General features: G+C 45.5%; 3 protein-coding genes across 4 annotated transcripts in view; 2 read left to right on the top strand and 1 right to left on the bottom strand.

The window, feature by feature from the left end:
* ntn1b (netrin 1b) overlaps positions 1 to 6576 on the bottom strand; it is a 39327-nt gene extending 32751 nt beyond the window's left edge. Inside the window, exons 1-2 of the mRNA XM_079281005.1 lie at positions 6463 to 6576; positions 5242 to 6287 (exon numbers count right to left, since the gene is read on the bottom strand). Of these exons, the coding sequence (XP_079137131.1) occupies positions 5242 to 6256 (1015 nt within the window). The 5' untranslated portion in view covers positions 6257 to 6287; positions 6463 to 6576. The remainder of the gene's footprint in view (positions 1 to 5241; positions 6288 to 6462) is intronic.
* Positions 6577 to 7731: 1155 nt separating this feature from the next.
* LOC306786636 (phosphoinositide 3-kinase regulatory subunit 5-like) lies at positions 7732 to 17803 on the top strand. Of its 2 annotated transcripts, XM_079281465.1 has the most exons (18): positions 7732 to 7850; positions 10306 to 10420; positions 11671 to 11771; positions 11877 to 11945; positions 12025 to 12163; positions 12406 to 12475; positions 12872 to 13049; positions 13133 to 13304; positions 13400 to 13468; positions 13571 to 14400; positions 15136 to 15261; positions 15678 to 15803; positions 15913 to 16006; positions 16232 to 16308; positions 16398 to 16491; positions 16580 to 16662; positions 16776 to 16894; positions 17263 to 17803. In XM_079281465.1, exons 2-18 carry the CDS (start codon positions 10309 to 10311, stop codon positions 17408 to 17410), a joined length of 2607 nt encoding a protein of 868 aa, XP_079137591.1. In that variant the 5' UTR covers positions 7732 to 7850; positions 10306 to 10308; the 3' UTR covers positions 17411 to 17803. The 2 variants fall into 2 exon arrangements, with proteins under 2 accessions (XP_079137591.1, XP_079137590.1); XM_079281464.1 differs by lacking the exon at positions 7732 to 7850 and having other exon boundaries at positions 10153 to 10420.
* A 405-nt stretch (positions 17804 to 18208) lies between these two features.
* Positions 18209 to 23739, top strand: pik3r6b (phosphoinositide-3-kinase, regulatory subunit 6b; the record flags this gene model as incomplete). The annotated part of the gene is made up of 17 exons (XM_079282476.1): positions 18209 to 18224; positions 18340 to 18432; positions 18531 to 18700; positions 18897 to 19032; positions 19386 to 19455; positions 19545 to 19728; positions 20386 to 20533; positions 20624 to 20716; positions 20815 to 21169; positions 21316 to 21412; positions 21492 to 21611; positions 21884 to 21991; positions 22669 to 22768; positions 22897 to 22942; positions 23125 to 23284; positions 23412 to 23512; positions 23607 to 23739. The coding sequence occupies 17 exons, from the start codon at positions 18209 to 18211 to the stop codon at positions 23737 to 23739; spliced, it is 2130 nt and encodes a 709-aa protein (XP_079138602.1).
* Between the last annotated feature and the right edge of the window lie 239 nt (positions 23740 to 23978).

Genomic DNA, 23978 nt, shown 5'->3' with positions numbered 1-23978 from the left:
TTGGTTTCATATACTTTTTGTTTCGGGGTCACCACCGCCTGCAATTACTTTCTCTGAACTCCCATCGGTCAAACCATGTGAAATGTCCTCCCCGGTGCCCCCGAGCTGTGCTCGAGCTCTGACACGTTCGAGATGACCGAGACTCGACCGTCCATCTAGCCGGCGCTCTGCTCCTGTAGGACTTCTGCTGTAATGCCAGATGGTTCCTGAATGTCTCCTAACCTGATACACACCCGCTTCATATTAACCACTCCGGAGTTTGTTTTTCTTATTTTCTGATTGTTATTATTTCAACTACTATTTCCATGTCATCTTGGTGAAATGGAATATGTCGTGTTGTGCTCAGGTTGTTTTGGACCCCAGGGAAAATAACCCTGTGACCATTAAAGAGGATCCACACAAACAACCCGCAACAAGAGACAACAAGACGCTTACAATCACATTTATTTGTTTTACTTTTAGTGGTTTTCTCTCATTCGGTATAACGTACCTTTCAGACATGATTCATTTTTTCCTTTCTCTTTGCCTTCCAGAGCGAGGTCAAAGGTCAGAGCCGGAGGGGTTGATGGGGACTCGGTGCCGTGCTCATGCAGGTACTTTCCGTACGACAGAAGATTGAACTCTGTCTCGTCAACAAACCACCTTGTTTCTTTAACCAAACGTTACCTTCTCTCTAGTGCCCGTAACAACTGCGCAGCCTGTTTTGATTACTGTTGTGTGCAATATGTTAAGCTAATGTATTTAAACATGAAACCCAGCAAAACAGAAGTCGGCAAAACAAAAAGAACCGCACAGACATAGCCGTGGCCTCCGGCTATTGTTGACTAACTTCATGTGAAAAATCGAAACCCTCAAATGTGTCTCAGCTTACAAATGAAATGTAGACTGTCCCCTGGTGTCGCCACACAACGACGGGCCAGAGAATGAGAGAGAAGGGAGAATGAAGGAAACCAAATACCAGAGGACGAGTGAGACAGGAGATGATCTATGACGTCATGCTTTACAGAAATTCTTCTCTCCCGTCACATGGAGCTAAAATGAGACCCAGATGGTGAGCCGGGCTGGCCTGGCCCAACCTGGCAACCCGCGGGAGGCGGCGGCGGCGGCGGCACATTCACCGTCAGCAGAAAACGTGTGTCGACGGTCCCAGGCAGCCACATTGGACGACAACGACTGGTGTCTGCACAGAGACGCTGTCTGCCTGCATCCCTACAAGCATCTTGAGATCGAAATCCGCGTGGCTCAATTGTTAACTAAACAGGAAACGCGACGTTCGATGTGGAGTGGTTCTGTAAAACAGGCCGTGGTGAATCTCTCTCTCTCTCTCTCTCTCTCTCTCTGTCTCTCTCTCTCTCTCTGTCTCTCTCTCTGTCTCTGTCTCTCTCTCTCTCTGTCTCTCTCTCTCTCTCTGTCTCTCTCTCTGTCTCTCTCTCTCGCTCTCTCTCTCTCTCTCTCTCTCTGTCTCTCTCTCTCTCTCTCTCTCTCTGTCTCTCTCTCTCTCTCTGTCTCTCTCTCTCTCTCTGTCTCTCTCTCTGTCTCTCTCTCTCGCTCTCTCTCTCTCTCTCTCTGTCTCTCTCTCTCTGTCTCTCTCTCTCTCTGTCTCTCTCTCTCTCTCTGTCTCTCTCTCTCTCTCTCTGTCTCTCTCTCTCTCTCTCTCTGTCTCTCTCACTGAGCTGCTGTCATGCAAGTGGGTTGTTGTACAAAGTCAAAAATGCTGTCTTCTCAAAGCACTCGATTCCCAACTAGCGATTCCCAACTAGCGGTGAGATTGTTGACGAGCTCGACTGGTTTTAAAACATTAGAAATTATAATTGAATTAGCTTGAAGTTAGCTTAGCATGCAGAGAAGTCTAAACCGTTAGCTAAAACTAAAGGGTTGATGGTTGAAACGATTAGCTAAAAGTAATGAACGGTTTTGAATAGAAAGTGACAGATAACGGTGTAGTTAACTCAAAGTATCTGACAAATGGTTCGTTGGTTGGTTCGACCAGTATGTGGTGCACAGACTGGGAGCGGAGCCAGTAAGCAATCGATACAATCATATCCGAATTCAGATACCTTGTGGGCGGCAACCATGCCGGCTCTTCCTCTCAGAGATTCCTGTGTAGGTTTAATCGAAGAACTACTTTGAGCAGAGCACGAGATTCACATGTTTTCGATCCAAGATGGCTGGCTGAAATTTCAAGTCTCTCTCTCTCTCACATCAAAAACATCTAAAGCCAGATAAGCGCCTGCCAACCGTAAGACGAGAAGGTGAAAGTTTACTCTGAAAGCACATCGAAAGTGTCAGAAAACAAGAACGATTGAACCGCCAGCTGATTCTCAGCCGTCATAAAACAGAGCATCGCATGGCCCGTTGACAGCAGAAACAATGATAGAATTGAACAAATGTGAAAAATTGCACGTTTCAGTGACCACGGCTACCATTTTCACCTTGCCTCGAAACCCATTTGGCAAGTCGAAGTTTCCCACAGTTCCCTTCACAGCCCATCAGTCAGGCCGGAGAGCAGCGGGGGCCTGACTGTCAGGGGTCAGTGCTACGCTGAACATGAAGAGAATACGAAGCAGCTGCCTGGGACAGGAGAGCATGACGTGTCACCATATGTGTGTTTCACAGCCTTATTCATGTCTTTACATCAATGATTACGGGCCGTGGTCAAACTTTATCGTGCATTAAACAACTGGAGATTTCCGTTTCCAAGTTTTATGCAGGGGCAGGTTTAAAGGTGTTTGAAGGGACTTAATAGTTACATTGATCGATGAATGCCAAATATACGAGTATGAAAGAACATCAACTCCGAATACAGCCAGGTCCCTGGACATACACATCAAAGGCCCCCGCCCAATTTACATCTCTGTGTCGGCGTCTGTTTCTTCGTGGTCATTTTGCATCTCTGTGTCATCGTTTTCTGTCTCTTTGTGGTCATTTTGCATTTCCAGCCATAAAGTTTGTGTTGGGCCAAACTTAATTGAAACAACTGAAACACGCCTATCAAATAAATCAAAGACCGCCTGACAAAGGATCTGAAAACCGCGGGTCCATGTCAAAAATAAATGACATGCCTTCTGCAATCCCCCGCTGTACGATATGCCTGGCGTGCACGAGTTTCCCACACTCTGCACAGAACACACAGAAGCACAGTCACAGGGGTATAAATGGAGTCGTCATGTTTCATGTCTTAGTAGTAGGTGTGCATCTCTGTGTCAACTTAATGTGTCTCTTTGTAGTCCTTTTGTGTCTCTTTGTAGTTGTTTTGTGGCTCCATCCATCCATGATATGAACAAGCCCACTACCTATCACCTTCTGCCTCTGGTGGGTGGGGCCCCTAGATTTCATAGAGAGGCCTGTGCCACCCTTGCCCCCCCCCCCCATTGCCCCCCCCCCTCTGGCACCCGGCATCTCCAGCTGATAGGAATGTGAAAGCTGCTGCTGCTGCCAACATAAATGCCTCTTGACAAAATGATGGCAACACCTGCATGCAAAGTCATGGGACTGACTTTGTGTTACTTCCTTGATGCCGGTGAGTGAAAGCAACTCTCCCAACAACCACACCTCACTATCAGAATGTCCTACAGCAGGGAGGAGACATCCAGACAGATCATTAGCACCGACCACTCTGCATCCCCGCTGCCCGGCCATATGGACCCACTGCTCAATGGAAACAGCCCCTCCCCTGGCCCTGGGTCTTCCTCTTTCATGCTTATAGGTGTCAGACCCCACCCCCCCCCCCCCTTACTATTTCCTCTCTTTGGAAAACATGCTCGGTCTGGCTTTTCTGCGGCTTCATCTGATGACACTGCTCACACAAAAAGCGAGGTGGTGAAAGGGGTGGGGGGGCCTCCCACTGACAGCGAGATGGATGCCACAAGTGACAACCTTTTGTTTTGGTAAAATACACCGAGATGCAAAAGGTGGAGGCCAAGGGGAACAACTTGTTCACTTGTTCCGTTCGGTTCAGCAAACCATGGCACTGTCTGAACTTGTTACTTTTCCAGGTCTGTAGCTCAGGGGGGGGTGCTGAGCTATTGATATAAGACCCCCCCCCCCCCCCCCCCCCCCTCCTCTGTTGAAAATAAGCATCACAGCAAATACACTCGCTCGGTAGTGCTGCTAGAATAAAATCAAACAACTTCAAATGACCTCTGTCTTTGTCCTCCTCCGTGAATAGTTTACTGGCTCTAAAGTGGCAGTTTATACTCTACGTGCCAAAAATGGCAATAAAACCGCCTTAATCGGTCGTCCAATCTGTAATAGCACCTGCTTATGGAAGCACAACACGCCCCTGCAGTCTGTCTCCGCAGCCGCAATGTTTCCTCTCCTGTTAGCGCTACTACAGTCAGAAGCGCAGGTCACAACGCAATTACGCATTGGGACAAGCGCACTTTGTTGAAACCACTTCCGGCCCTTTCTTTTCTGCTGGACGTTGAAAAAAATCAGGGGGTCAACAAAGTGCACGCATTTGTTAAGGCTTCTGAACAAAACGTTGAGATTCTGAGAGTTGGAAACAACACTTCGGTGTTCTTGTTCTTTCTCGGCATGCAGGAAATATAGCCTCGAACCTTTATTTTCAACAATGTCAATAATAAGTCAACTGAATTGTGTGCACTTGAAAAGGCCGATCTGATTTTGATAAATATATAATTACATTTCTCTTACAAAATACAATAGCTGAATTCTGCAATTTACTTAAACAATTTGCAGTTTATTTATTCCTAAATAATGTTAAATCTCTTTACATTTAAATGATGTATTTTGTGTAAATTCATGTAAGTAGTTTAGATTATTTTGGTCAAATTAAAAGTTGTAAGAATACCAGCAGGCAGACAGGTTGGTTTTCGACTTACTATTTTCATCAATTGAATTCAGTTGAAATATATAATTCAAATAGTCTTTTGATTTTCATATTCTTTATGGTTCTTTCACCGTTTAGATTGTGGGATTTCATCTCGAGGCCTTCTCTCTCTCTATGCCTTCAGCCACATTCATAATAATTAGAGCATCATATGAATCTGTGCCGCAAACATTTTCGTGGAGCAAAATCAAGAACGTTATCATTTTCAGCGAGAGCTGTATATCTTAAATTCATTGGCGGTAAGAAATAATAAACATATCAACTCCCCATTCACGAATGAGCATCATGCTGCTGCCTATTTTATTTTCAGATGTCGAATAACATAATTACGCAACAACAGATTTTTAAGAGTCGAAAAAAAAACAATTCCACAGCGACGGGACACTTACCGACGCACTCGTTGGCCTCTCGCGCCGTGGCGCGCTGCCACGGCCGGTCGTAGTGGAAGGGCTTGCACCTGTCGCACTCCGGTCCCGCCGTGTTGTGCTTGCACTCGCACACCAGGTTCCCCTCTCTGTCCTTGACGCACTTCGACGCGTGCCCGTTGCACTTGCACCGTCCTCCGACCTGCAGGTCCGACACGGCGTAAAAGTAGGAGTCGCGGGCCAGCTCGGAGTCGTCCTCGTTCTCGTCACCGAACGTGTGCAGCCGGCTGAAGATCACCTTGATGTCGGTGGCCGTCACCCAGTCCTGCAGCACCGGGGAGTTGTCGAAGTCGTGCGCCGACGGCCGGCCGTCCAGGGTGCTGAAGGCGATGAGCCCGCCCGTCAGAGGGTGCATGTCCGTGTGGGAGTCCGTGCAGATGGCCTCTTGCTCGTTCTGCTTGGTGATCGCGGCCTTGTTCTGCCTGTTGTACATTTTCTTGCACTGGGTCGAGTAGTACTGGAACGGCACCCACGTCTTGCCGTAGTCCATGGACTTGTAGATGGCCATCGACTCGGGTCGAGGCGAGCAGAACTGCAGGCTCACGTAGGTCACCTCGAACTTCTTGCCCAGCGACAGGGTGAGCGTGACGTTCTGCGGGAACTGCGCGTAGTTCTCCGACTGCCAGCACGTGAGGTTGTGCGGGTTGTTGAGGTCCGTCAGGTACGCGGGTGGATGGGACTTCTTGGGGTCCGCCGCGTCGCACGTGTGACAGTCCCTCGTCCGCTCCTCTTCCTTCTCGGCCACCACGCAGTACCTGGCGGCGGGGCCGCCGCAGGTGCTGGACACGCGCACGTCCTTGCCGAAAGCGGAGTTGACGAAGTCCGGGATGCACCTCCGAGGGTTCGCGTTCTCGTCGTAGCACGGGTCCGGCGGGGAGGACTGCGCGGCAAACATGCTCAGCCCGTACCCTCCGAAGACCCCCTCGGTCAGCGCCGTGACCGTCACCAAGGTGACCCAAACCTCCAAAATCCTTTGCATTGTAATCCGTGCACCGCAGGGGACCCGCGCGCTGAAATGTGACAACAACAAAACAACCAGAGTTAATAACACTACAACTAACAAGGATAAAGGCAGAATCCAGACAAGTATAAAACAGTTACGACAAATGATGCTCTGAGAGATTTGGGGAAACTTGGACGCAGCGAAGCGTGTAACAAATTGAAATGTGAATGAAATATTCTTACGAGGCAGAGAAAGCCAGGACACTGCCTCCAAATAAACCGCTCAGTCTGAAAGTGAAGCGCAACTCCTAAGAATGTGGAGAACAACCTATCCCGTTTACGCACGCCAAAAAAAAGATATAGTTCTTCAGCCTTTCACCTCCCCCCCCCCCACACCCTTCTTTGATATTCCCTAAATATAAATAAGAAATGGCAAAAACCCAGCTGGCTCCGAGTGTCCCTCTGCCTGTCCTCTCAGTCACACCTCTGCCCACCTCTATCTCTGTCTGTCCCATTCCCCTCTCTGTTATAGCGGGGGGAAAGGGGCTCCCCTCGTCTGGAGGAGAGGAGTCGGAGCCTTTTTGAGTGTCTCTGCGGAGGGAGAGAGAGCGGCGACATCTTCCGGCGGGTTGTTGACACTACATGTTAAAAACAAAAGTACACTAGTCAACATTTTAGGCGACCAATACAGATAATTATGATTCAATGGAATCTTGTGATTTTTAAGACACACAAAAAAAGAAGTAGTGGCATTGAACGCATGGCATCTGCATTGTGCAGCCGATAAATAGGTCACACAGTTCTGCAGAATGTGCAGGAGGAAGTCAAGGTGTTGCACAAACATCTTGTTGTGTATCCAGAGAGGCAAGCTGTCAATCTGAACAGGGGGAAAGTAAATACTGTGAGCCATTGAATGGCCCTTAAAAGTCATGAAGTCATTGTTATTTTCCATAATGATTTGGGCTGAACGCTTTTAACTGGTTTCAACCATTAATGTAAACTCTCATTTCAATTCAACCAACTGTGTGTGTGTCTGCTGAGATGTTGGCCCGTCTGCGAGCCGCAGATGGGCCAACATCTCAGTTGCAGTGGCAGGTGAGGAAAGCTGTTCTGAGCACTTTGTCCTGTGAAAATACACACGCTTCGCTTTGCATTTACACATTTATACATTTTGCCAGTTGATGCCATCAGCGGTGATGAACGTCAGAGACAAACAAACATGAGGTGGTTTGACTGTGGAACAGACAATACGCCGAAACAGCAGCTCACTATAAACATCTGGGACATTTTGCATGTTTACTTCTAGCTTTTATTTTCTCAAAACAGAGTGAAATATTAAAACATAAACTGATAGCCTGCACCATCAAATCCATGACCAGGTGTGTTGCTAAAACAAACGAGGTATGTCATGTAAAAAGACTCCTCCCACGGCATTAGTAGATTTGCTTACAGCATTTTAACCAGACTCATTCAGTTCCTGTTTTGCAGCACACTCTCTCTGACTCTGACTGTCGGAGGGTCTATTTTTGAGAAGCAGCAACGCAGGAGGATGTGGTCTCTGTATTGTTTCCCCTCTGCTGCTGGTGTGTTGATCTGGGATTGATCTAGGACGCTGATAACTGCAGATATAGGTAAGATTTATGGCTCGTACTTCATCATTTTCTATCTCTTTTTGTGCCTCTGCATGTTTACAGTACGTTCCATGTATCTGTATCGCATGTCTCATCCATGCTTGTCTCAGGTTGGCCGTATCGTGACCATTTCCTCTCTTTCTAGTGTAGGAACACGCCTCTGTTGCACAATTTCCATCACATCTAGCTGCAAAGTTATTCAAGCTCTGCAGATTTCCTGTTCCCCTTCTTATAAAAGCTGCTGCAGGCTGTTAACGGTGCATTCAGAATTACATCAAGTTTGTTCGGCTAAATATTTGAAAGATGAATATTTTAAAGATGATCCTCCCTCCACTTGTGCAATTAAAGCAACACTCACCTTTAAATAATCTTAATGTTTTAAGAGAACCAATGAGAGATGAGAGTTTGTATTGTGGCAGTATAGGCTTTGCATGGCTGAACAATATAGCCTGACAACATACAATGGTGTAACACCTGCTTCCTCAGCAAACAATTGATTGAATTGACCTGCTTACAAAAGCTGGATATGCAAGGAAACCTTAGAGTACAGAGCTGCTCTCTGCGCTCCTACTGCAAATATGCTTGTCCTCATGCTTTAATGTGCAGCATGTGAATATAATCATGTCGTGCTTTGCAGTTCACAAGCTTGAACTTATTTTACTGTTAGACTGTCACAAAAACCGTGGCTGAATATCATCACTTATAGCCTGTTGTTAGATAACCCCAGCTAGTGTTTTTTGTATACTAGTCTACTACAAGGTGACGTTAAGTTACTTCTGCAGTTTCAAATACAACAAATATGGTAAAAGAAATATCCACAAATGAGTCAGCTGGAACTGCTGAGCTCCAATGCTACATGTTTTGACAGCGCGCAAAAACTAGGGATTAGCTAACTAGCTAAATATTTCAAATCGTTAGCTCAAAGTACTGAATAAACTCTTGAAATAGTTCGCTAAAATGAATAGACAACAGTAAAGAGCTGAAATATATGGCTAAAAGTACTGGAGGAGCAGTTTAAATTGCTAGCTTGAAGTACTGGATAAAATAGTTGAAACAGTTAGCCTAAAATAATAGCTAAACTGTTGAAACAGGTCAAAAGTAATGGACAAGATGTTGCAATAGAGAGCTAAAAGTAACGGCTAAAACTGTTGAAGCAGTTATAGGTTAGCCTTGAGTTTTTGGCCAAACAGTTAAAATAGTTAACCTGAAGTAATAAATAAACCTGTTGGAGCAGTTAGCCTAAAGTAATGGATAATCAGTTGAAATTGTCAGCTACAATTAATGGATAAACCTTTAAAATACTTTGCTTAATTAATGGATAAATGGTTGAAACATTCTTACAAATGCTAAACTTGACCAAAGCAACCCACCACTGACAGTTAATTGTAACAATGCCCACTTTAATATAGTTATTAGTGTTTAATAACCCAGTTGAAAATCAATATAAAGGGTTACTACTGCTCTACAATACAGTGCACACACACACTTCATTGAATATATTTTAACTTGTCAAGATGCAGTTTCTCGCTCTGTCCCTTCTTAACGTTGCATCAGTGCTTCCCGGAAGGCCTTTTCCTGTTTTGACGGGCGCAGGTGACCCCCCAGACCCTCCAGTTGTGTCACGACACACATTATTCAACACTGGTCACAGCGACACATCGTTCCACAGCTGGGCACAACTGCAGCTTCCGTATGCACATCGACATCCTGGAAGCCGAATATACTTATGAGAGATATCTCATGGCAGTCTTATTCATTTCTTTCTTTTTAAATGAATCACAATAGTCATTGAAGTAGGCCTTGCCTCAATGAGGTGTTATTGTTTCTCTGTGTGGTCAGTGTGGTTTTAGTTGTTTGTCTTCAAATGCGTATGAACCCTATAACCACAGTTGTCATTTCATTCGTAGTAAGCACATTTCCAGGAATGTGTGTCTGTTGCACGGTTCTTTTACTTTGACTTTACAGACTTTACGATGAAACACCCACACTTGTGTCTTTGCTCGTTCACAAGAGGAATAAGGATGAAATGGGAAGTTGTCCTTCTACACGATTCATTTCCATCCCGCCTTGAGTCATATGGAATGCGGGTTTTTCAGCAGCTGATTTAAGAATGAAGTAGAAATAGAGAAGAAGAAGAAGAAGTTGTGGCTGCTGTTTTCGACCAGCTCATCTCCGGTCTGCTCACACAATCTGTGACTCACCGCTTTCAGTAGGAAGTGGCACACTGTATTTCATGTCCTGACGTCTCTGCTGTGGACATTTGTGTTTGCAACTCTGTTTGGTTGTCTCCGGGGAGGAACAATAATGATTACAGCAGTAACAGGAACGAATTAAGAGACACAATATATTGGTTTACCGGAACACAATTATAGGGTGTGATTCTTGTTTTTATTTCGGGACTTCCCTGCTTGTTCATCTCCTGTGTTTTTCCGTGGATGTTGCGATGCCTCTGCAGAAGATGATGCCGAAAATGGAGCAGAACTCGTGCACGGAGGATCGCATCCAGCATGTCCTTGAGCGCTGCCTCAGTGGCCTGGGCCTCGACACTCCTGACAAACAACTCTGGAACGGTGAGACCCGATCCCACACCTGCCTTTAGGGGCAGCGCAAAACAAAATCAGTGCTGGAAATGTGACTTGACTTGGCTCCTCAATTCACATCAGAAACATACAGCAGGCGAAAGGTTCAGACGATATGTTAAATCCAATTTGTACATGAATAGTGTAAAAACCTGAACTAATATCGCCTTTAAACTTCCCCAGTTGATTACTGGCTTTAAGACAATTCTTTTTTGTTTAGCTGGTTTTCTGAAAATGTAGTTTCAAACATCTAAATGATACATTATCTTCTGAGATATGTGCTAATTTGCATATATTTCCAGAACAGAAATGTATAAATTGGGTAAAGACAGGATCAAAATTGTTGTTTTATTTTGTCGACATGTTAGAATCAAAGGTTTGAACTGAGGGGATTTTTTGGTATGTCTTTGTATCACTCTATAAATCAGAGAATACTCTTAACAGCCATAATATAACAAATGTTGCACGATGTATATGTTTATAATGTTCTATAACAAACCCCCTGGTGAAAACCTTCAGAATATAGAGAGGAATGAAACTGGAAAGTTTGGTGTATGTTTGTGCCGCTGAAGCGGAGATTTCTGGCTCAGAGTCGGAGAAAAAACGATTGAATGTATGATGCTACAGGTGAATCGTGTAAAAACATTAAACTCATAGATATCACCATGGAACTTCCCCAGGTGATTACTTACGTGAAGACAATCATTTTTTGTCGTCCAAGTTTTCTAATATTTCATGGAAAATATGCAAACATGGCGTTATCTAATAATGACGTTTGGTGAATTTAGGATAAATCTACAAATGCAAATAGACAAAGTGAAGTAAAAAACATGTCAATGTGTATTTTGAATGTTTTCTTTCCATTCGTCAAATCGCCCAAAATCTCAAAATCGGTCAGTGCATGAAAACAAATATTTTTGCCTGTGTAGTTTCTCGCCTTAAATCTTTACAACACGCACCCGGCGAACCCTTCAGGAACATACTGTCCATCTTATGGAGACAAACGGGAATTGAAAGTGGTGACACACAGAGGGAGGAGTGACAGACAGTATGGAGGAGTATCATGTTGAAAGACTTCATTCAGGCCTTTGGCAACAAGGGACAGTGGCGTAATCATTTCGTCTTCCTTCTCTGAATATTAGGCGTGAACAGTTGCGTCTAAATGGCGTGTTTACTGCCTGTTGTCAGGATAAAACCTAAAAGGAGAAATAAGCTGTCTGTGTTTCTGTCTTTCTGATCAGCTGGGCTGTGCATAAACCGCTGGTGTTTGGAGGAACTAGTGAAGAGAGATCCCCGCAACTTCCTCATCCTTCTACAGAAAATACTGAGGAAAGCAACGGAGGTCAAGAGCTGAAAAACATCACCATTCTTCCAAAGCTGTTCAATGGGAAACGAGGAGTGACGGCGTGTTTCATCTCGTGATTTCTTTTCCTATCTTTTCTTACAGGTGCTCGAGCAGTGTCGCTATGAACTGGTGGTACCCCTCACGCTCCTGTTCTCCTCCACCCTCCTCAAAGTGAGTGGGTGTCAGAAAGAAGCACAGACTCTGATTTGCGTTTCTTATTTGAACCTGGTTTACGTCTGTTTCTCCTCAGGCTCCTCATGTGGCTCCGGACTGCGACGTGCTGCAGGAGGCCTACCTGTTGTTCCACAGTTTCCTGGCCTGGCCGGAGCCTTGCAGCTCTGCCAGTAAACGCCTGCTGGAAATCATCCAGAAGGAGCTCAGAGCACCAGGTAGCGCTGACGCTCTTAATGCACTTGCAAAGGAAATGGGCCCAACGGCACCTCGCTGCTTTCTGTCCAGCATCGAAAGTTTAAACCAGTGAATACTTCTACGTTAAAGGTTTTTGCACGTATATAGTCAGTCACCTTTATAACATGTCTGGTGATGATCAGCTATCAGTGTGATCATAAGGGGGCTGTGTTTACCCGCTGAGGAATACGAAACTAATACAGCTGTTGTACTTTTGTTTTAGGAATTTCATTTCAAAGACTGGTTCGGACCGAGCAGGGTATTTCCCCTGAGATTCACTGCTCCAAAACCATGTGAGTTGATAGCTATCGACAGCTATTAAAATGAGCTCAATATGGCTGTTATTTCCAAACATCTTAAAGAGGAAGTTGTCTCCAAAAACACATAATCGTTCCTGTCATCTGTGGTGCTATTTGTCCATCTGGATTGTTTTGATTGTTGGATTGTTGCCTAGTTTGGGGGATATTGGCCGTATGGGATATAACTCCGATGTAATGGGACTGGATGGTACTCTTCTCGATCTAGATCGATAAATAGCACTAAAGGCGAGAGGAAAAATATGTATTTTTCAGATTTTTGGGTGAACCCTTTGCACTTCAAACTCAACATATTTTTTCCGGAGTGAACATTTGAATCTTGCGTGAGATCTCCTCGTATGTGACGGCGTGTGTGTGCGTGTATCCTATCAGCATGGTGCTGTTGGTGAACCCAGATGAGGACATCCCTCCAGAGGTCCAGTCCGTCTCGGAGCAGCTGAGCAGCACCCAGCGCTCCAGCAGAGACGCCACCATCGTCCTCATCCTGCACTGCTTTCAGGCTGCTCTGGGCGCCAGCCGCGACCAGCGGGCGCTCCACACTGCCCTGCAGGTGACCGACCCAGGGATGCACGCTTCCTCTTTATTCTGTCTTTCTAGTTTCTCCCTAAAACACACTGCCCGATGTTCCTCCAGACGAAGCGGCCCGAGGAGCTGGAGCAGCTCGCGGAGGCAGTGACCGACTGCATGGAGACGGCAGCCTCTACGGAAGATCCCAGGACAGCTAGACAAGCTCTACTGCTCAGCATGGAGAGGCTCAGAGACGGCCTGGCTGTTCCTGCTCTTAATAACGGCTGCACGGATGCTGGTAAGACCGATAATGTGAGCGTGCGGTGGATGAATGTGTGATCTTTTCAGGATTGTTAGTGCTTCCTTAACCTGAATGTGACCTCCTCTCATCAGGGGCTGTTAAGACTTTCATGCTGCCCTTCCCCAAATGTCACACATGCTCCTGGGAAAACGACAACTTTGGTAATTAGTTGAGTTTGAACAACTCTCCTGCATTATTTAGCAGATATTTATCCTTAACTGCACAAACCTCTCTGCTCTCTCATCTCCTTTACATTCACGCAGATGTTCTGAACGACATTCTCTCCAGCGAGTCCGACCTGGACTCGCCTCCAGACTGTTTCCCGAAAACCGAAATGGATGAGGATGATAACGTCGACACCAGTGTGGATGAGGAAGACGAGGCGGAGGGAGACAGAGTGGACCATGAGTTTCAGAGCCACCGGGTCTCCACCGCGTCCTCGTCCTCGAGGGACTCCGGCTACTCTCTCTCCTCCAGCTGGTCTGCGCTCTCCACGCCGTCTGGCTCATCAGGCGTGGAAAGTGACGTCAGCGTGGACACGACGCACGAGGACACGGCGGGAGGACCGGATAGCCAACCGAAGCTTAGGAAGAAACCCAAAAAGAAGTCCCGATCCATCCTAGGCGTAGAGCGCATCTCCATGTTTTTCAATGGCCCCCACAGCCCAAGAATTTGCCGCCGGGTCCAGAGTTTGGGCCACCGTGGTGATTCTACCAAAGACGTTCAAAGAGAGTTTAAAAACTCCAGGTCCCTGTCCAGACAAGTCCACCCTCTAGACAAGGGTCCCCTGTCCCCCCGGAAGCACATGTGCGTCCGCAGGAGGCCCATCCTGAGCTGCGACGACCTCGATGCGCCGGAGGTGCCGACGCTGGTCAAAGTGGTGGTGTTTGGAGGTGACAAAGAAGCTGGCAGGCTGGCCAGGGCGTACAGCGACCTGCAGCAGAAAGAGAGTAAATGTCCCCGACTCACCAAGACATGCAAGCTGCAGTTTTACTTTGTTCCAACCAAAAGGAGAACGACGGGAAGCACGGGAGGAGGACACACACCCACCGAAGGGCCGATAGGAAGTTCAACCAGAGCTGCTGCCTCTGTGGTGAGAACATCTGTCTCTGCCGCTAACACCTGTATGTGTGCGTGCATATACATATATATATATATAGATATATATATATATATAGAATTCCGATCCATTCATAGATGCAGTACAACCTTCTAATAAAGCAGCCTTTGAAATGGCTTTATCAGGTTTTATAGGTCAGTTATAAAGCATTCATTAAAGCAACATTTAGGTTGCAAGAAATTGAAAAAATTCCCTGGCTGGTGAGTAATTAATAGAGTAATTAATAGAGTAATTAATGAAGGGTAAGCCACCATATCTGCTGCAATAAGTCAGTAATAATAAAGGTTACCAAGTCACAGTTAGTGAGGTATTTTGTAATATACATTTTAGTCAGTAAATAATAAAAGTTGTTCCAGCAATCCATCACAAATGTTGCAAATGTTAACATGTTTTTAACAAAGACAAAGACTCTGCAGCAGTTTCCCAGCAGGTCAGAGGTCAATTGCTCCATTGGAGGAGTCTATTTGATGAACTAAAGACCTAAAAAGACTAAATTTTTTTTGTCGTTGGATGAGCATAAAACTCCAGCCAGAGAGATTTGTCACAACCTGGAAACCCAATCGTGTAATCTTTTTTTGAATCGAGAATTAACAACATAAGTAATAATAACAACTCTTAACAAAGCCCCATTTGAACGTCTCTAATGCCGTTCATTCAACTGATTCCTTGACTGTGGAATTAGCAGCTTTCATTCTTTCATTCTGACAGGAGTGTGACGGCAGTGTGCTGGAGGACAGCACCAACGACATCGCCCAGATGTTGGGCATGATGGACCCCTGGTACGAGCGGAACGTCCTGAGTCTGCTCAGCCTGTCCTCTGACGTCCTTTGTCAGGTACCTTCCACAGACCTGTTGTCTGCTGAGAGCAGCTGACGTAACAACAGCTTTTGGACCACTCTGAGGTTTATTGCAATAATATGAGATTCAGTCCCCCTACTATCCTGAATAAGTTCCGTACAGTCCCTTAAAGTGGAACGTTGGTGAGTTATTAACAAAGAATCGTCTCCAATGCCAAAATACATCTATATTTAAACACAATACCATTGACACAAGACAGCCCTTGACCTTATTCTGTTGTTGTAGCAAGAGACACACTCGTATGATTCTATTCGCCTGAAGACACTCGATGAGACGAATGATGATTCATTATTAAAATGTTAAAATCGAACCGCACACAAAGGAGATATTTTACCGCTTCAGGATTGTCTTCACCTTGTCTGAAAACCACACGTGTGTTCTCTCTGAGCCAGACTGCCTGCAAAGACGGCGATGAGTCAGTGAGCAGCGTGGAGACTCTCCCCCTGCTGGCTGACCTGGTGCTTTATTACTGTCGACATGCAGACCAGCCGGTTCTGGTGCAGCTCTACCAGGCTGAGGTGAGAAGAGCTCGCACACACACACACACAGACACACACACACACAGACACACACAAACACACACACTCACACCTGATTTTTTTGTTTTTGTTTTCTTCCCCTACACAGTTGACCCTGGCTGGAGGGGAGAAGAGAAGGGAAGTGTTTATTCACTCTCTGGAGCTCGGGCACACTGCTGGAACCAGAGCGGTTAAGGCCATGGGTGAGTCACACTCTGACAGACACAACAGCATAAAGACACACGCACGCACACACACACACACACACACACACACGCACACACACACACACACACACACACACACACACACACACACACACACACATACACACACACACACACACACACACACACACACACACACACACACACACACACACACACACGCACACACACACACACGTAGTCTAATCTGTCTTTTCGTAGGTTCTGCCAGCAAAAGGTTTGGGATTGATGAAGAACGGGAGGCTGTCCCTTTAACACTCAGCGTTGCCTACAACAAGGTATGCTTCCTGCTTTGACTGCCACAGAACACAGACAATAACGCAGCGTGAGCTATTTGTACACACGTCTCGTCTATACCCGCCTACAGGTGGCTGTTAGCGGGAGGAGTCAGTGGATCCAGACGGAGGTGGTTTGCATCTCGATAAATCTTTACAAAGCCTGCCGGAAACCGGAGCAGCTAGGTGCGTGACAAGAAAAGTCAAGGCTTTTAATGATGTGCCAGCAATTGATTGATTTTTTGTCTGAGCACGTCGAATCTTGTCTGTCCAGATACGAGAATTGAAAGTCTGCAGCTGACAATGACAGAAGTCCGGAAGAGGCAGAGCTCCAAGTCGAAAAAGGGCTACAACCAGGTGAAGGGTTGAAACGAAACATTAAACATAGTCTCATGCACACTCTCCCTTCGGAACGCGATCTCCTCACACTTCCTCTCCCTCCCCTCCCCTCCCCTCCCTCCCCCTGGCAGCACATCTCCACATCAGAGGTGAAGGTGGACAAGGTGCAGGTGGACGGCGGAGAGGACGGGACAACTTTCGCCGTGTGTCTGGATCAGGATGAGAAGAAGTTCATCCAAAGTGTCACCAGGTACAAGAGCGTCATCGCTGAGTAGCACATCATCAAACCTTTACTTGAGGAACAGAACCAACACGACGATGTGAAGATACCCCGTCACAATGAATGTCCTAAATTCAAACTCCTACTCAAAGCAATAGTTTGATATTTTTGGAACTACTAGGGCTGTCCCGGAATCATTATCAGAGTCAATATTATCAGCATCATCACTGCTGTCTTTCCTTCAATCCAAATAAATGTGGTGAAGTAAATGTATGAAGTGACATAATACACATTTTTAATAACTTCCCGTTACTGCGTTTCCCCTAAAGTTAGAGTGGCAGCACACGCGTGCACTCATCAGACCCACATGCGGTGATGCTGTGTCTTCTCTTCTGCAGGTGCGAGGTGTCTCTGTGCTGTAAACCAGGAAGCAGTTCAGACTGGAGGTCCTACAAGCCTTCACCTGGCCAAGTGCAGCCCCTGCACCCGTCCTACTGCTCCCTGCTCTGCCTCCCCGTCACCTCTTTCTCGGCCTCGTATCCCTGAATACATAGTGAACATGGTGCAGAGAACAATACGGGCGGCATGTATTTCCCGACATATGTGAATATATATATCAGGTTTATCCTGTAGCTGATGTCACATGTGTGCCACATTTTGGTGGATGGAGGAGTGCGTGACTTTGCGTGTGCGTGTTTTTCTTTCTTATCTTCCCGAGCAGGGTTTACAGCAATCATCTGCTGCCAGTAGAATAAAACGGATTCCATGATTACTACTGTGTACATTCTGTTGATGACAGAGTAAAATTCTTTCAAATAAAGTGTAAAATAATCTATTTATTTTGAAGTGATAGTGACGAAAACATGTTGTTTGTTGTTGTTTTTTTTACATGTTTGTTCAGATAATAGGTTTATATCACACAACTGTAATAAAATCACACTTCAGTCTCTTCTGTTTCTTCTTTGTTTTCCCGGTTAAGACGCGTCCTCCTATGAGTCACTCACACTGTAATTACATGCCATTGATAACTTCCCCCAAAGATTTAAACAGACAGAAGCTACAATGGTAAACAATGGATTACTTCAGAGAGTGTGACTCGATGTTTCTACTGCCTGTCTTTACCGTGTTAGGGGGTTTTTTGTCCGTTTTTCGAGCTGCAGATACAATTCAAACATTGTTGAGCTTTTCAGGGACAAATGCGATCAAGTCTTTGGCGTGACAGACTGAAATCTGTTGAAATCTGTTGAAAAGGTGAATACGGCAGACTTTCTTTCAGTTTTCCCTCTTGTTGGGAGCACACGGTGCTGAAATCACAGCTATCCTGAGGTCCTGAAGAGCAGAACGATGGTTGACCGTACCAGTAAGTGTTTTCTTTTTGTCAAAATGACTGTGAGCCAAACTTGTTGAACTGGTTAACACTTGGTGTAGTAGACTGTGGTTATTAAAACAATAACATGTATGATCTTCACTTTTAGCTACCGTAGCTCTCTCCACTGTGGAGTCCAGCGTGTACAAAACCGTCCAGGCTCTTGTGAAAGAGAAGAGCGGCCAAAGCGTGGGGGAGAAAGGTATATAACTGAGGGAATATGAGGCACTTAAAGGCAAATATAAACTCTATATATACTACATATCCTACAATATAAAGCAAACTACTCTCGTTCTGCAGGTCTGATACGATGGAGTCTTTATAAGCAGCTGGAAGCTAATCCATCCTGCAGCGTGTCATTGATCAGAGTGTTGGTCAAAGAGCTGGAGAAGCTGATGCAGATTCAACAAACGCGATCCGACACGTATACCATTCCAGTGCTGCACACAATCTACTATGCGGTTATGCAGGTAAGACACACCTGTGTGAGTCTGAACGACAACGTGTCGTTCATAGAAACTCTTGAACAGTGGAGAGCTTGTTACAGTTGGAAACATATGCAGATTAAGACAAAACGAGTAGAACAGCACAGACAAACGGACAGATTGTGCATTATTAGTGTTTTTTTTCTGTCTTGTTTTGCTATTTCTGTACTTACCTTTCCAGTCAGGTGTCATGATCCCTACCAGTGATTACCAGACGTTGTATGAGTGCATGATGAAACTGCTGATATTACCGTCTCCTTACTCTGCTGTGGCCCTGAGCACTCTGAGGAGCATCAAGATGGAAATGACCACACCAGGTATCATGCATCAATGCACACATGTACAGAAAGCTGAAAACGACCACAGACAACACTCTTAATACGAATGTGTTGATGGCTGGCCCAATGTTTGTGTTATTACTGTATATAAGAAGGTCATTACCAAGCAGACACACATTGGACACACACACCATCTGTTAAACCATTGACCAATCACATCGCTACTACAACAGCGCTTAACTTGTGTTAAAAGTAACACGAAATGCGTGGTCCTTGTATAGACACACTAGTGTGTTGGGAATTCACACAACTTGTGTTGAGCTATTAACACATCTGATTTAGTATGATGCAAAATAAATAAACTCTTGACAGACTAATCCTTCCGTCATCAGGCTCCTTATATCACAGGAGAGTCACCGCAGAGCAAAGCTTGACGAATGAGCTTTTCACCTTGCAGGAAAAGTGAGTATGTCGTTTGAATGTCAATCAACTTGTCTCAGAAGTTTAACACTGGTGACACTGTTCCTTCCCTGTTTGCTGATCTCCTCCAGGGTGTTTGTGCTTGCTGACCCAGCGGTGTTTTCTGCTCCACTGGAAGCAGCAGTGAGAACACACTTGGAGGCGTCCAGCTTTCTCAGGGACACGTCAACTGTGGAGAGAAATATGGTGCTGCATGCGCTGCAGACGGGACTGGAGACGACCTGCCAAAGCTCCAGGTTGGCTCAGGCTCTGGAGGTGAGCACGTTTATGAAGATGTTTTGGTCAAAGTAAGAAGGATATTTAGCCATGCTAGAAGTGGTGGTTGTAGGGATGGTAATGCCAGTCATTTGATTGAACAGCTGACATATCTCAACATCTATTGGTCAAACTGCCATTCAAATGGTGTATTCATGGTCCCCAGAAGAATGAACCGGACACTTTGGTGATCCTCTTACTTTACATTTCATCTAACACCACCAGCATGTCAACACGTTCACTTATCTTGATAAATATCTCAACATCTCCGTGATCGATTTGCACAAACCTTTGTAAAGACAGTCATGGTTCCCAGAGGATGGATCCTATTGGCTTTAGTGATGCCCTGGCTCACTCAGCCTCAGTTGCACTTTGCGTTTAGTGACAATTAGCAGAAAGCTAGTGCAATACCAAAAAGCATGCTAGCACGCTAAACTAAGACGGTGAACATGGTCAACATTATACCTGCTGAACATTAGCATGTTAGCATTGTCACTGTGAGCACTTGCTAGTGTTAGCGTTTATGTCAAAGCACTGCTGTGTAGCGCGGCTGTAGACTCTTGCTGATCGATGCTTGCATGGGGAAAATTTCTGTACCAATATTTCTCATTGTTTGTTTTTTTTAAATCAGACGTATGTGTCTTTTGTGTAATTCAGGCTTCAGGGGAACATATGGTGAAGACGTATTTCCAGGAAGTGGTTCTAGCCGTGGAGAAGAGTGTGAAGCATGGTGCAGGTGGTCGTGCAAACTATGTGAACAGACTACAACACATATACAGAGACATCTTGACTGCCTCTGAAGAAGGTGTGTATTCTGCGCTCTGCTGTTGGAGCACCCATTGGTAGTAGAGATCGTGACAGGGTTGCCGTGTTAACCCTCACCCTGTTTTCTCAGAACAAACCGAGCTCGATCACAGTTCTGTGTTCAGCACTGCAATGCCTTATCCTAAGATCAACTTCCACTTGTGGAAAGACAAAGAGGATCTCTGTGAGTCGAACAGACAAACAAAAGTTTCTACTTTCCGTCAATAGAAGATCCAGTTGCTGCTGTTCAAATGTAGACTAAATATATACTTTTTCCAAAAGGGAATCTGCTGGCAACCTTCGCCAAGTGCTGCGGCTCCAACTCAACTACTGTTGATAAAGAAGAGAAGGACAAAAGGGATTCAGCTCGGTCTGAGAACAGTAGGATAAAGAGAGATCTGAAGGAGAATAACTTTGATGACGCATCCATAAGTCCTCCGCCATCGTTCACACGGAGAAACGCTGTTGACGCCATGAAGACGGCACGTAAACTGAGCCTAATGAGTGAGAAGATGGACGTGTTTCCTGGAGGCTCTCCTCTTTTCAACGAAGACAGGCGGCGTCACACAGCTCGGGTGGTGGTACTGGGGGACGACCGTGTGCTCGGAAGACTTGCCACGGCTTTTCACTCGATTCGGTGAGCAGCCGGTTTGTGATGAACACTCTCTTCTAAATAGTGTTACAGCAAAGTGGTGTATGCTCCTCAAACCTTTTCTGCATTTGCACTTGTGTGAATGAGTGCGCCCAGCTTTCCATGAACGTTTTCCACGTATTTCCCGACAGAGAGAGAGAGTCAAAACGTCTCATCTTGACCAAGAAACTGAACCTGCGGTTGTACTACATCCCAGTCACCAATGCGGCGCCCTCGCTCAGTTCACCTGTGAGTCACACTGAGTCACTCAAAACTGACTGACTGGTGTAAATGTAGAAGACTATATAACACCTGTTATTCCTCTTAGGCTAGCCCAGGTGAGAATGAAGGCAGATTGTCTCTCGCCTCCTTACTGGGAAGAGTGGACCCATGGTACAACGGCAACATCAACAGTCTGGGAGCAGCAATCTCCAAACTGGCTGGAAAGGTAACCACAGAGTCTACAGCCATGCTAACCACTCTGTTTAGGCACAGCTGCGCGTTGAGCTGAATGCTAACATCAGCACGCTAACATGCTCACGATGTCAATGCTAACATGCAGATGTTTAGCAGGTATAACGTTTACCGCCTTCGACATCTTAGCGTTGTTTATTTTTTTTTAGCATGCTAACATTAGCGCTAAACCCGAAGAGGCAGACCGAGGTTATGGGACTTCATCTGATACCTTCTCCCTTCTGTGGTGTCTCTCTACTGCAGCAGTCTGTCCACAGAGAGCCACCGGGGCCTAACGTCTTCCTGCTGGACACCCTGTGTTACTACCTCCGCTGTGGGACGCAGCCAGTTAACCTGCCGCTCTATTCGGTTAAGGTACAGTGCAGCTGTCGTGTGTAGGCTATGGATTACAATGTACATGCAGTAAAATGTTGAAGACGATACAAATAATACATAAACGATCACGAATCTGCAGGTTCTCTCAAGTCCACAAAGGTTTTTAACCCTCTTTTATCTCCCTATTTTCATTTTTCGACCAACAAACCCTGCCCCCGTCAACCTGGTTCTCCAGCTGCAGCCGGCAGCTGTTTTCAGCAGATACGCTCTGATCAATGCACAGCATTCACGGGGGCCAGCATCAAATGCTAGGCAGAATAAGTTAGTGACTAACTGCTACAGAGACAGATTTTCTTTGGTGGAGACCAAAAACAGAGCTAAAAGGAGAGTGAATGTTGAACTTGCATTCATCAGGTGAATCGAAACACGACTCCAACTGAATGCTGACGTTGCTACGTGACACAAGACTGTACACATCTTTAAAAGGTGGTACCCGTTAGTAAATGTCTTTCTTTAAGCTTTTTTCCCACTGCCCTCTAGTGGCCAAAATACTTAATACACAATAATAATTGATGCAGCTTTAAGAAAGGTATTTTAATACATTTTCCAATATTGATTGAGTAGTGTAGATTCTGGTAGATGTTGTCAACTGTGTCAATGATTTATTGATGCTGGACATGCACTTCCTGGTTTGACTAACTCCAGTATGTGTTCAGATGACCCGCTCCAGCTGTGATGATGTGGCGGAAGAGGTGTTTGTGGCCCACCTGGAGGTCGACATCCCAGAGTTCAGACACCTTAAAAAAAAATCCACAAGTATGTTTTTGAATCTCTTTCTGTGAGTGTGTGTGTGCGTGTGTGTGCGTGTGTGTGTGTGTGTCTGTGTATAGATACTGCCATGCCTGTGCAAACGTTATATGCTTAAAGCGAGATGTCTTTGACAGAGGAGCCCAGTGTACGCCGAAAGAAGTCGACAGAGGCAGTCTTTGGGTCGGTCATCTCAGTCAGTTACACAGAGGTACATTCCTAACTATTATCAGCCACTATGAATACTTTCTATTTAGTATTTGCATCAACAGCAGGATATGAAAATCCTCAACAGATCTCCTTAAGCAACCGGCAAGTCGTAAAGGGAGAAGCACCCATGACGTGTGGCATGGTGATTACATCAGAGCCGGCAGCTGTAACATCAGGTTAAACTTTTGCATTTCTATTTATAGCTCACAGATTGATGTCAATGAAAGGAATGCAATGAATAATCCATTGTCACTCTGTGTAGGCAAGGATCACCTTACTGTCGAGTTTCACAGTGTGAACCCAGGAAACAACACAGTAAGAAGTTAATCACTTTTTCTTAGGAATATATGTAGATATTATTACAATTGTCAGTCATATTTATGGTGGTATTGTAAGTGAACCTTTAAAGCAGCTTTCTAAACCTGTTCTGTTTTGATTATAGACAATCCAAACCCAGAACATCAGCATCAAAGCGCTGCAGCATCGAACCCTCTCCGTGTGTCTGGACAAGGACTCCCGCAGGACATACACTGATGTTCAGAGGTCATTTACAACGCCGCAGCATTTCTGTTTCACGTTATCTCTGCACCTTATGCAGATTGAAAGTGGTACAATGTAATGTCATTCCTCTCTACAGGGTAGTCATTTCTCCGTGCTTGAAACCAGGATGCAGCGTCGGGTCCAGTTCCGAGCAAGAGCTGCTGTTCAGTAAATATCTAGACAAAGTCCTGTACCTGCCAATCAACACCTTCACTGGTGTGACCCCCTGAGAGATGAGAGCTGTCTACTTCAGGTGTGCAGATAATCCATGCTGCTGTACATAATGCTCTATCAACACCAAGGTGTGTTTCAAAATCTAAGTTTATCAAATGTTTGTATGCTTCTGATGAATGCTCTTGTATTCTATTTAATGAAATTCCTTCATCATGGTTATAATATTAGAATTAAAGGTGTTGAATACAAAATTCGGAGCATATCTGTTGCCTCCACACGGCTCTCAACATGGCGA

The sequence above is a fragment of the Melanostigma gelatinosum genome, assembly GCF_949748355.1.
Source record: "Melanostigma gelatinosum genome assembly, chromosome: 13".
NCBI lineage: Eukaryota > Metazoa > Chordata > Actinopteri > Perciformes > Zoarcidae > Melanostigma > Melanostigma gelatinosum.
The sequence above is the reverse complement of the archived record's forward strand: the minus strand, read 5'-3'. Positions and strand labels throughout refer to the sequence as shown.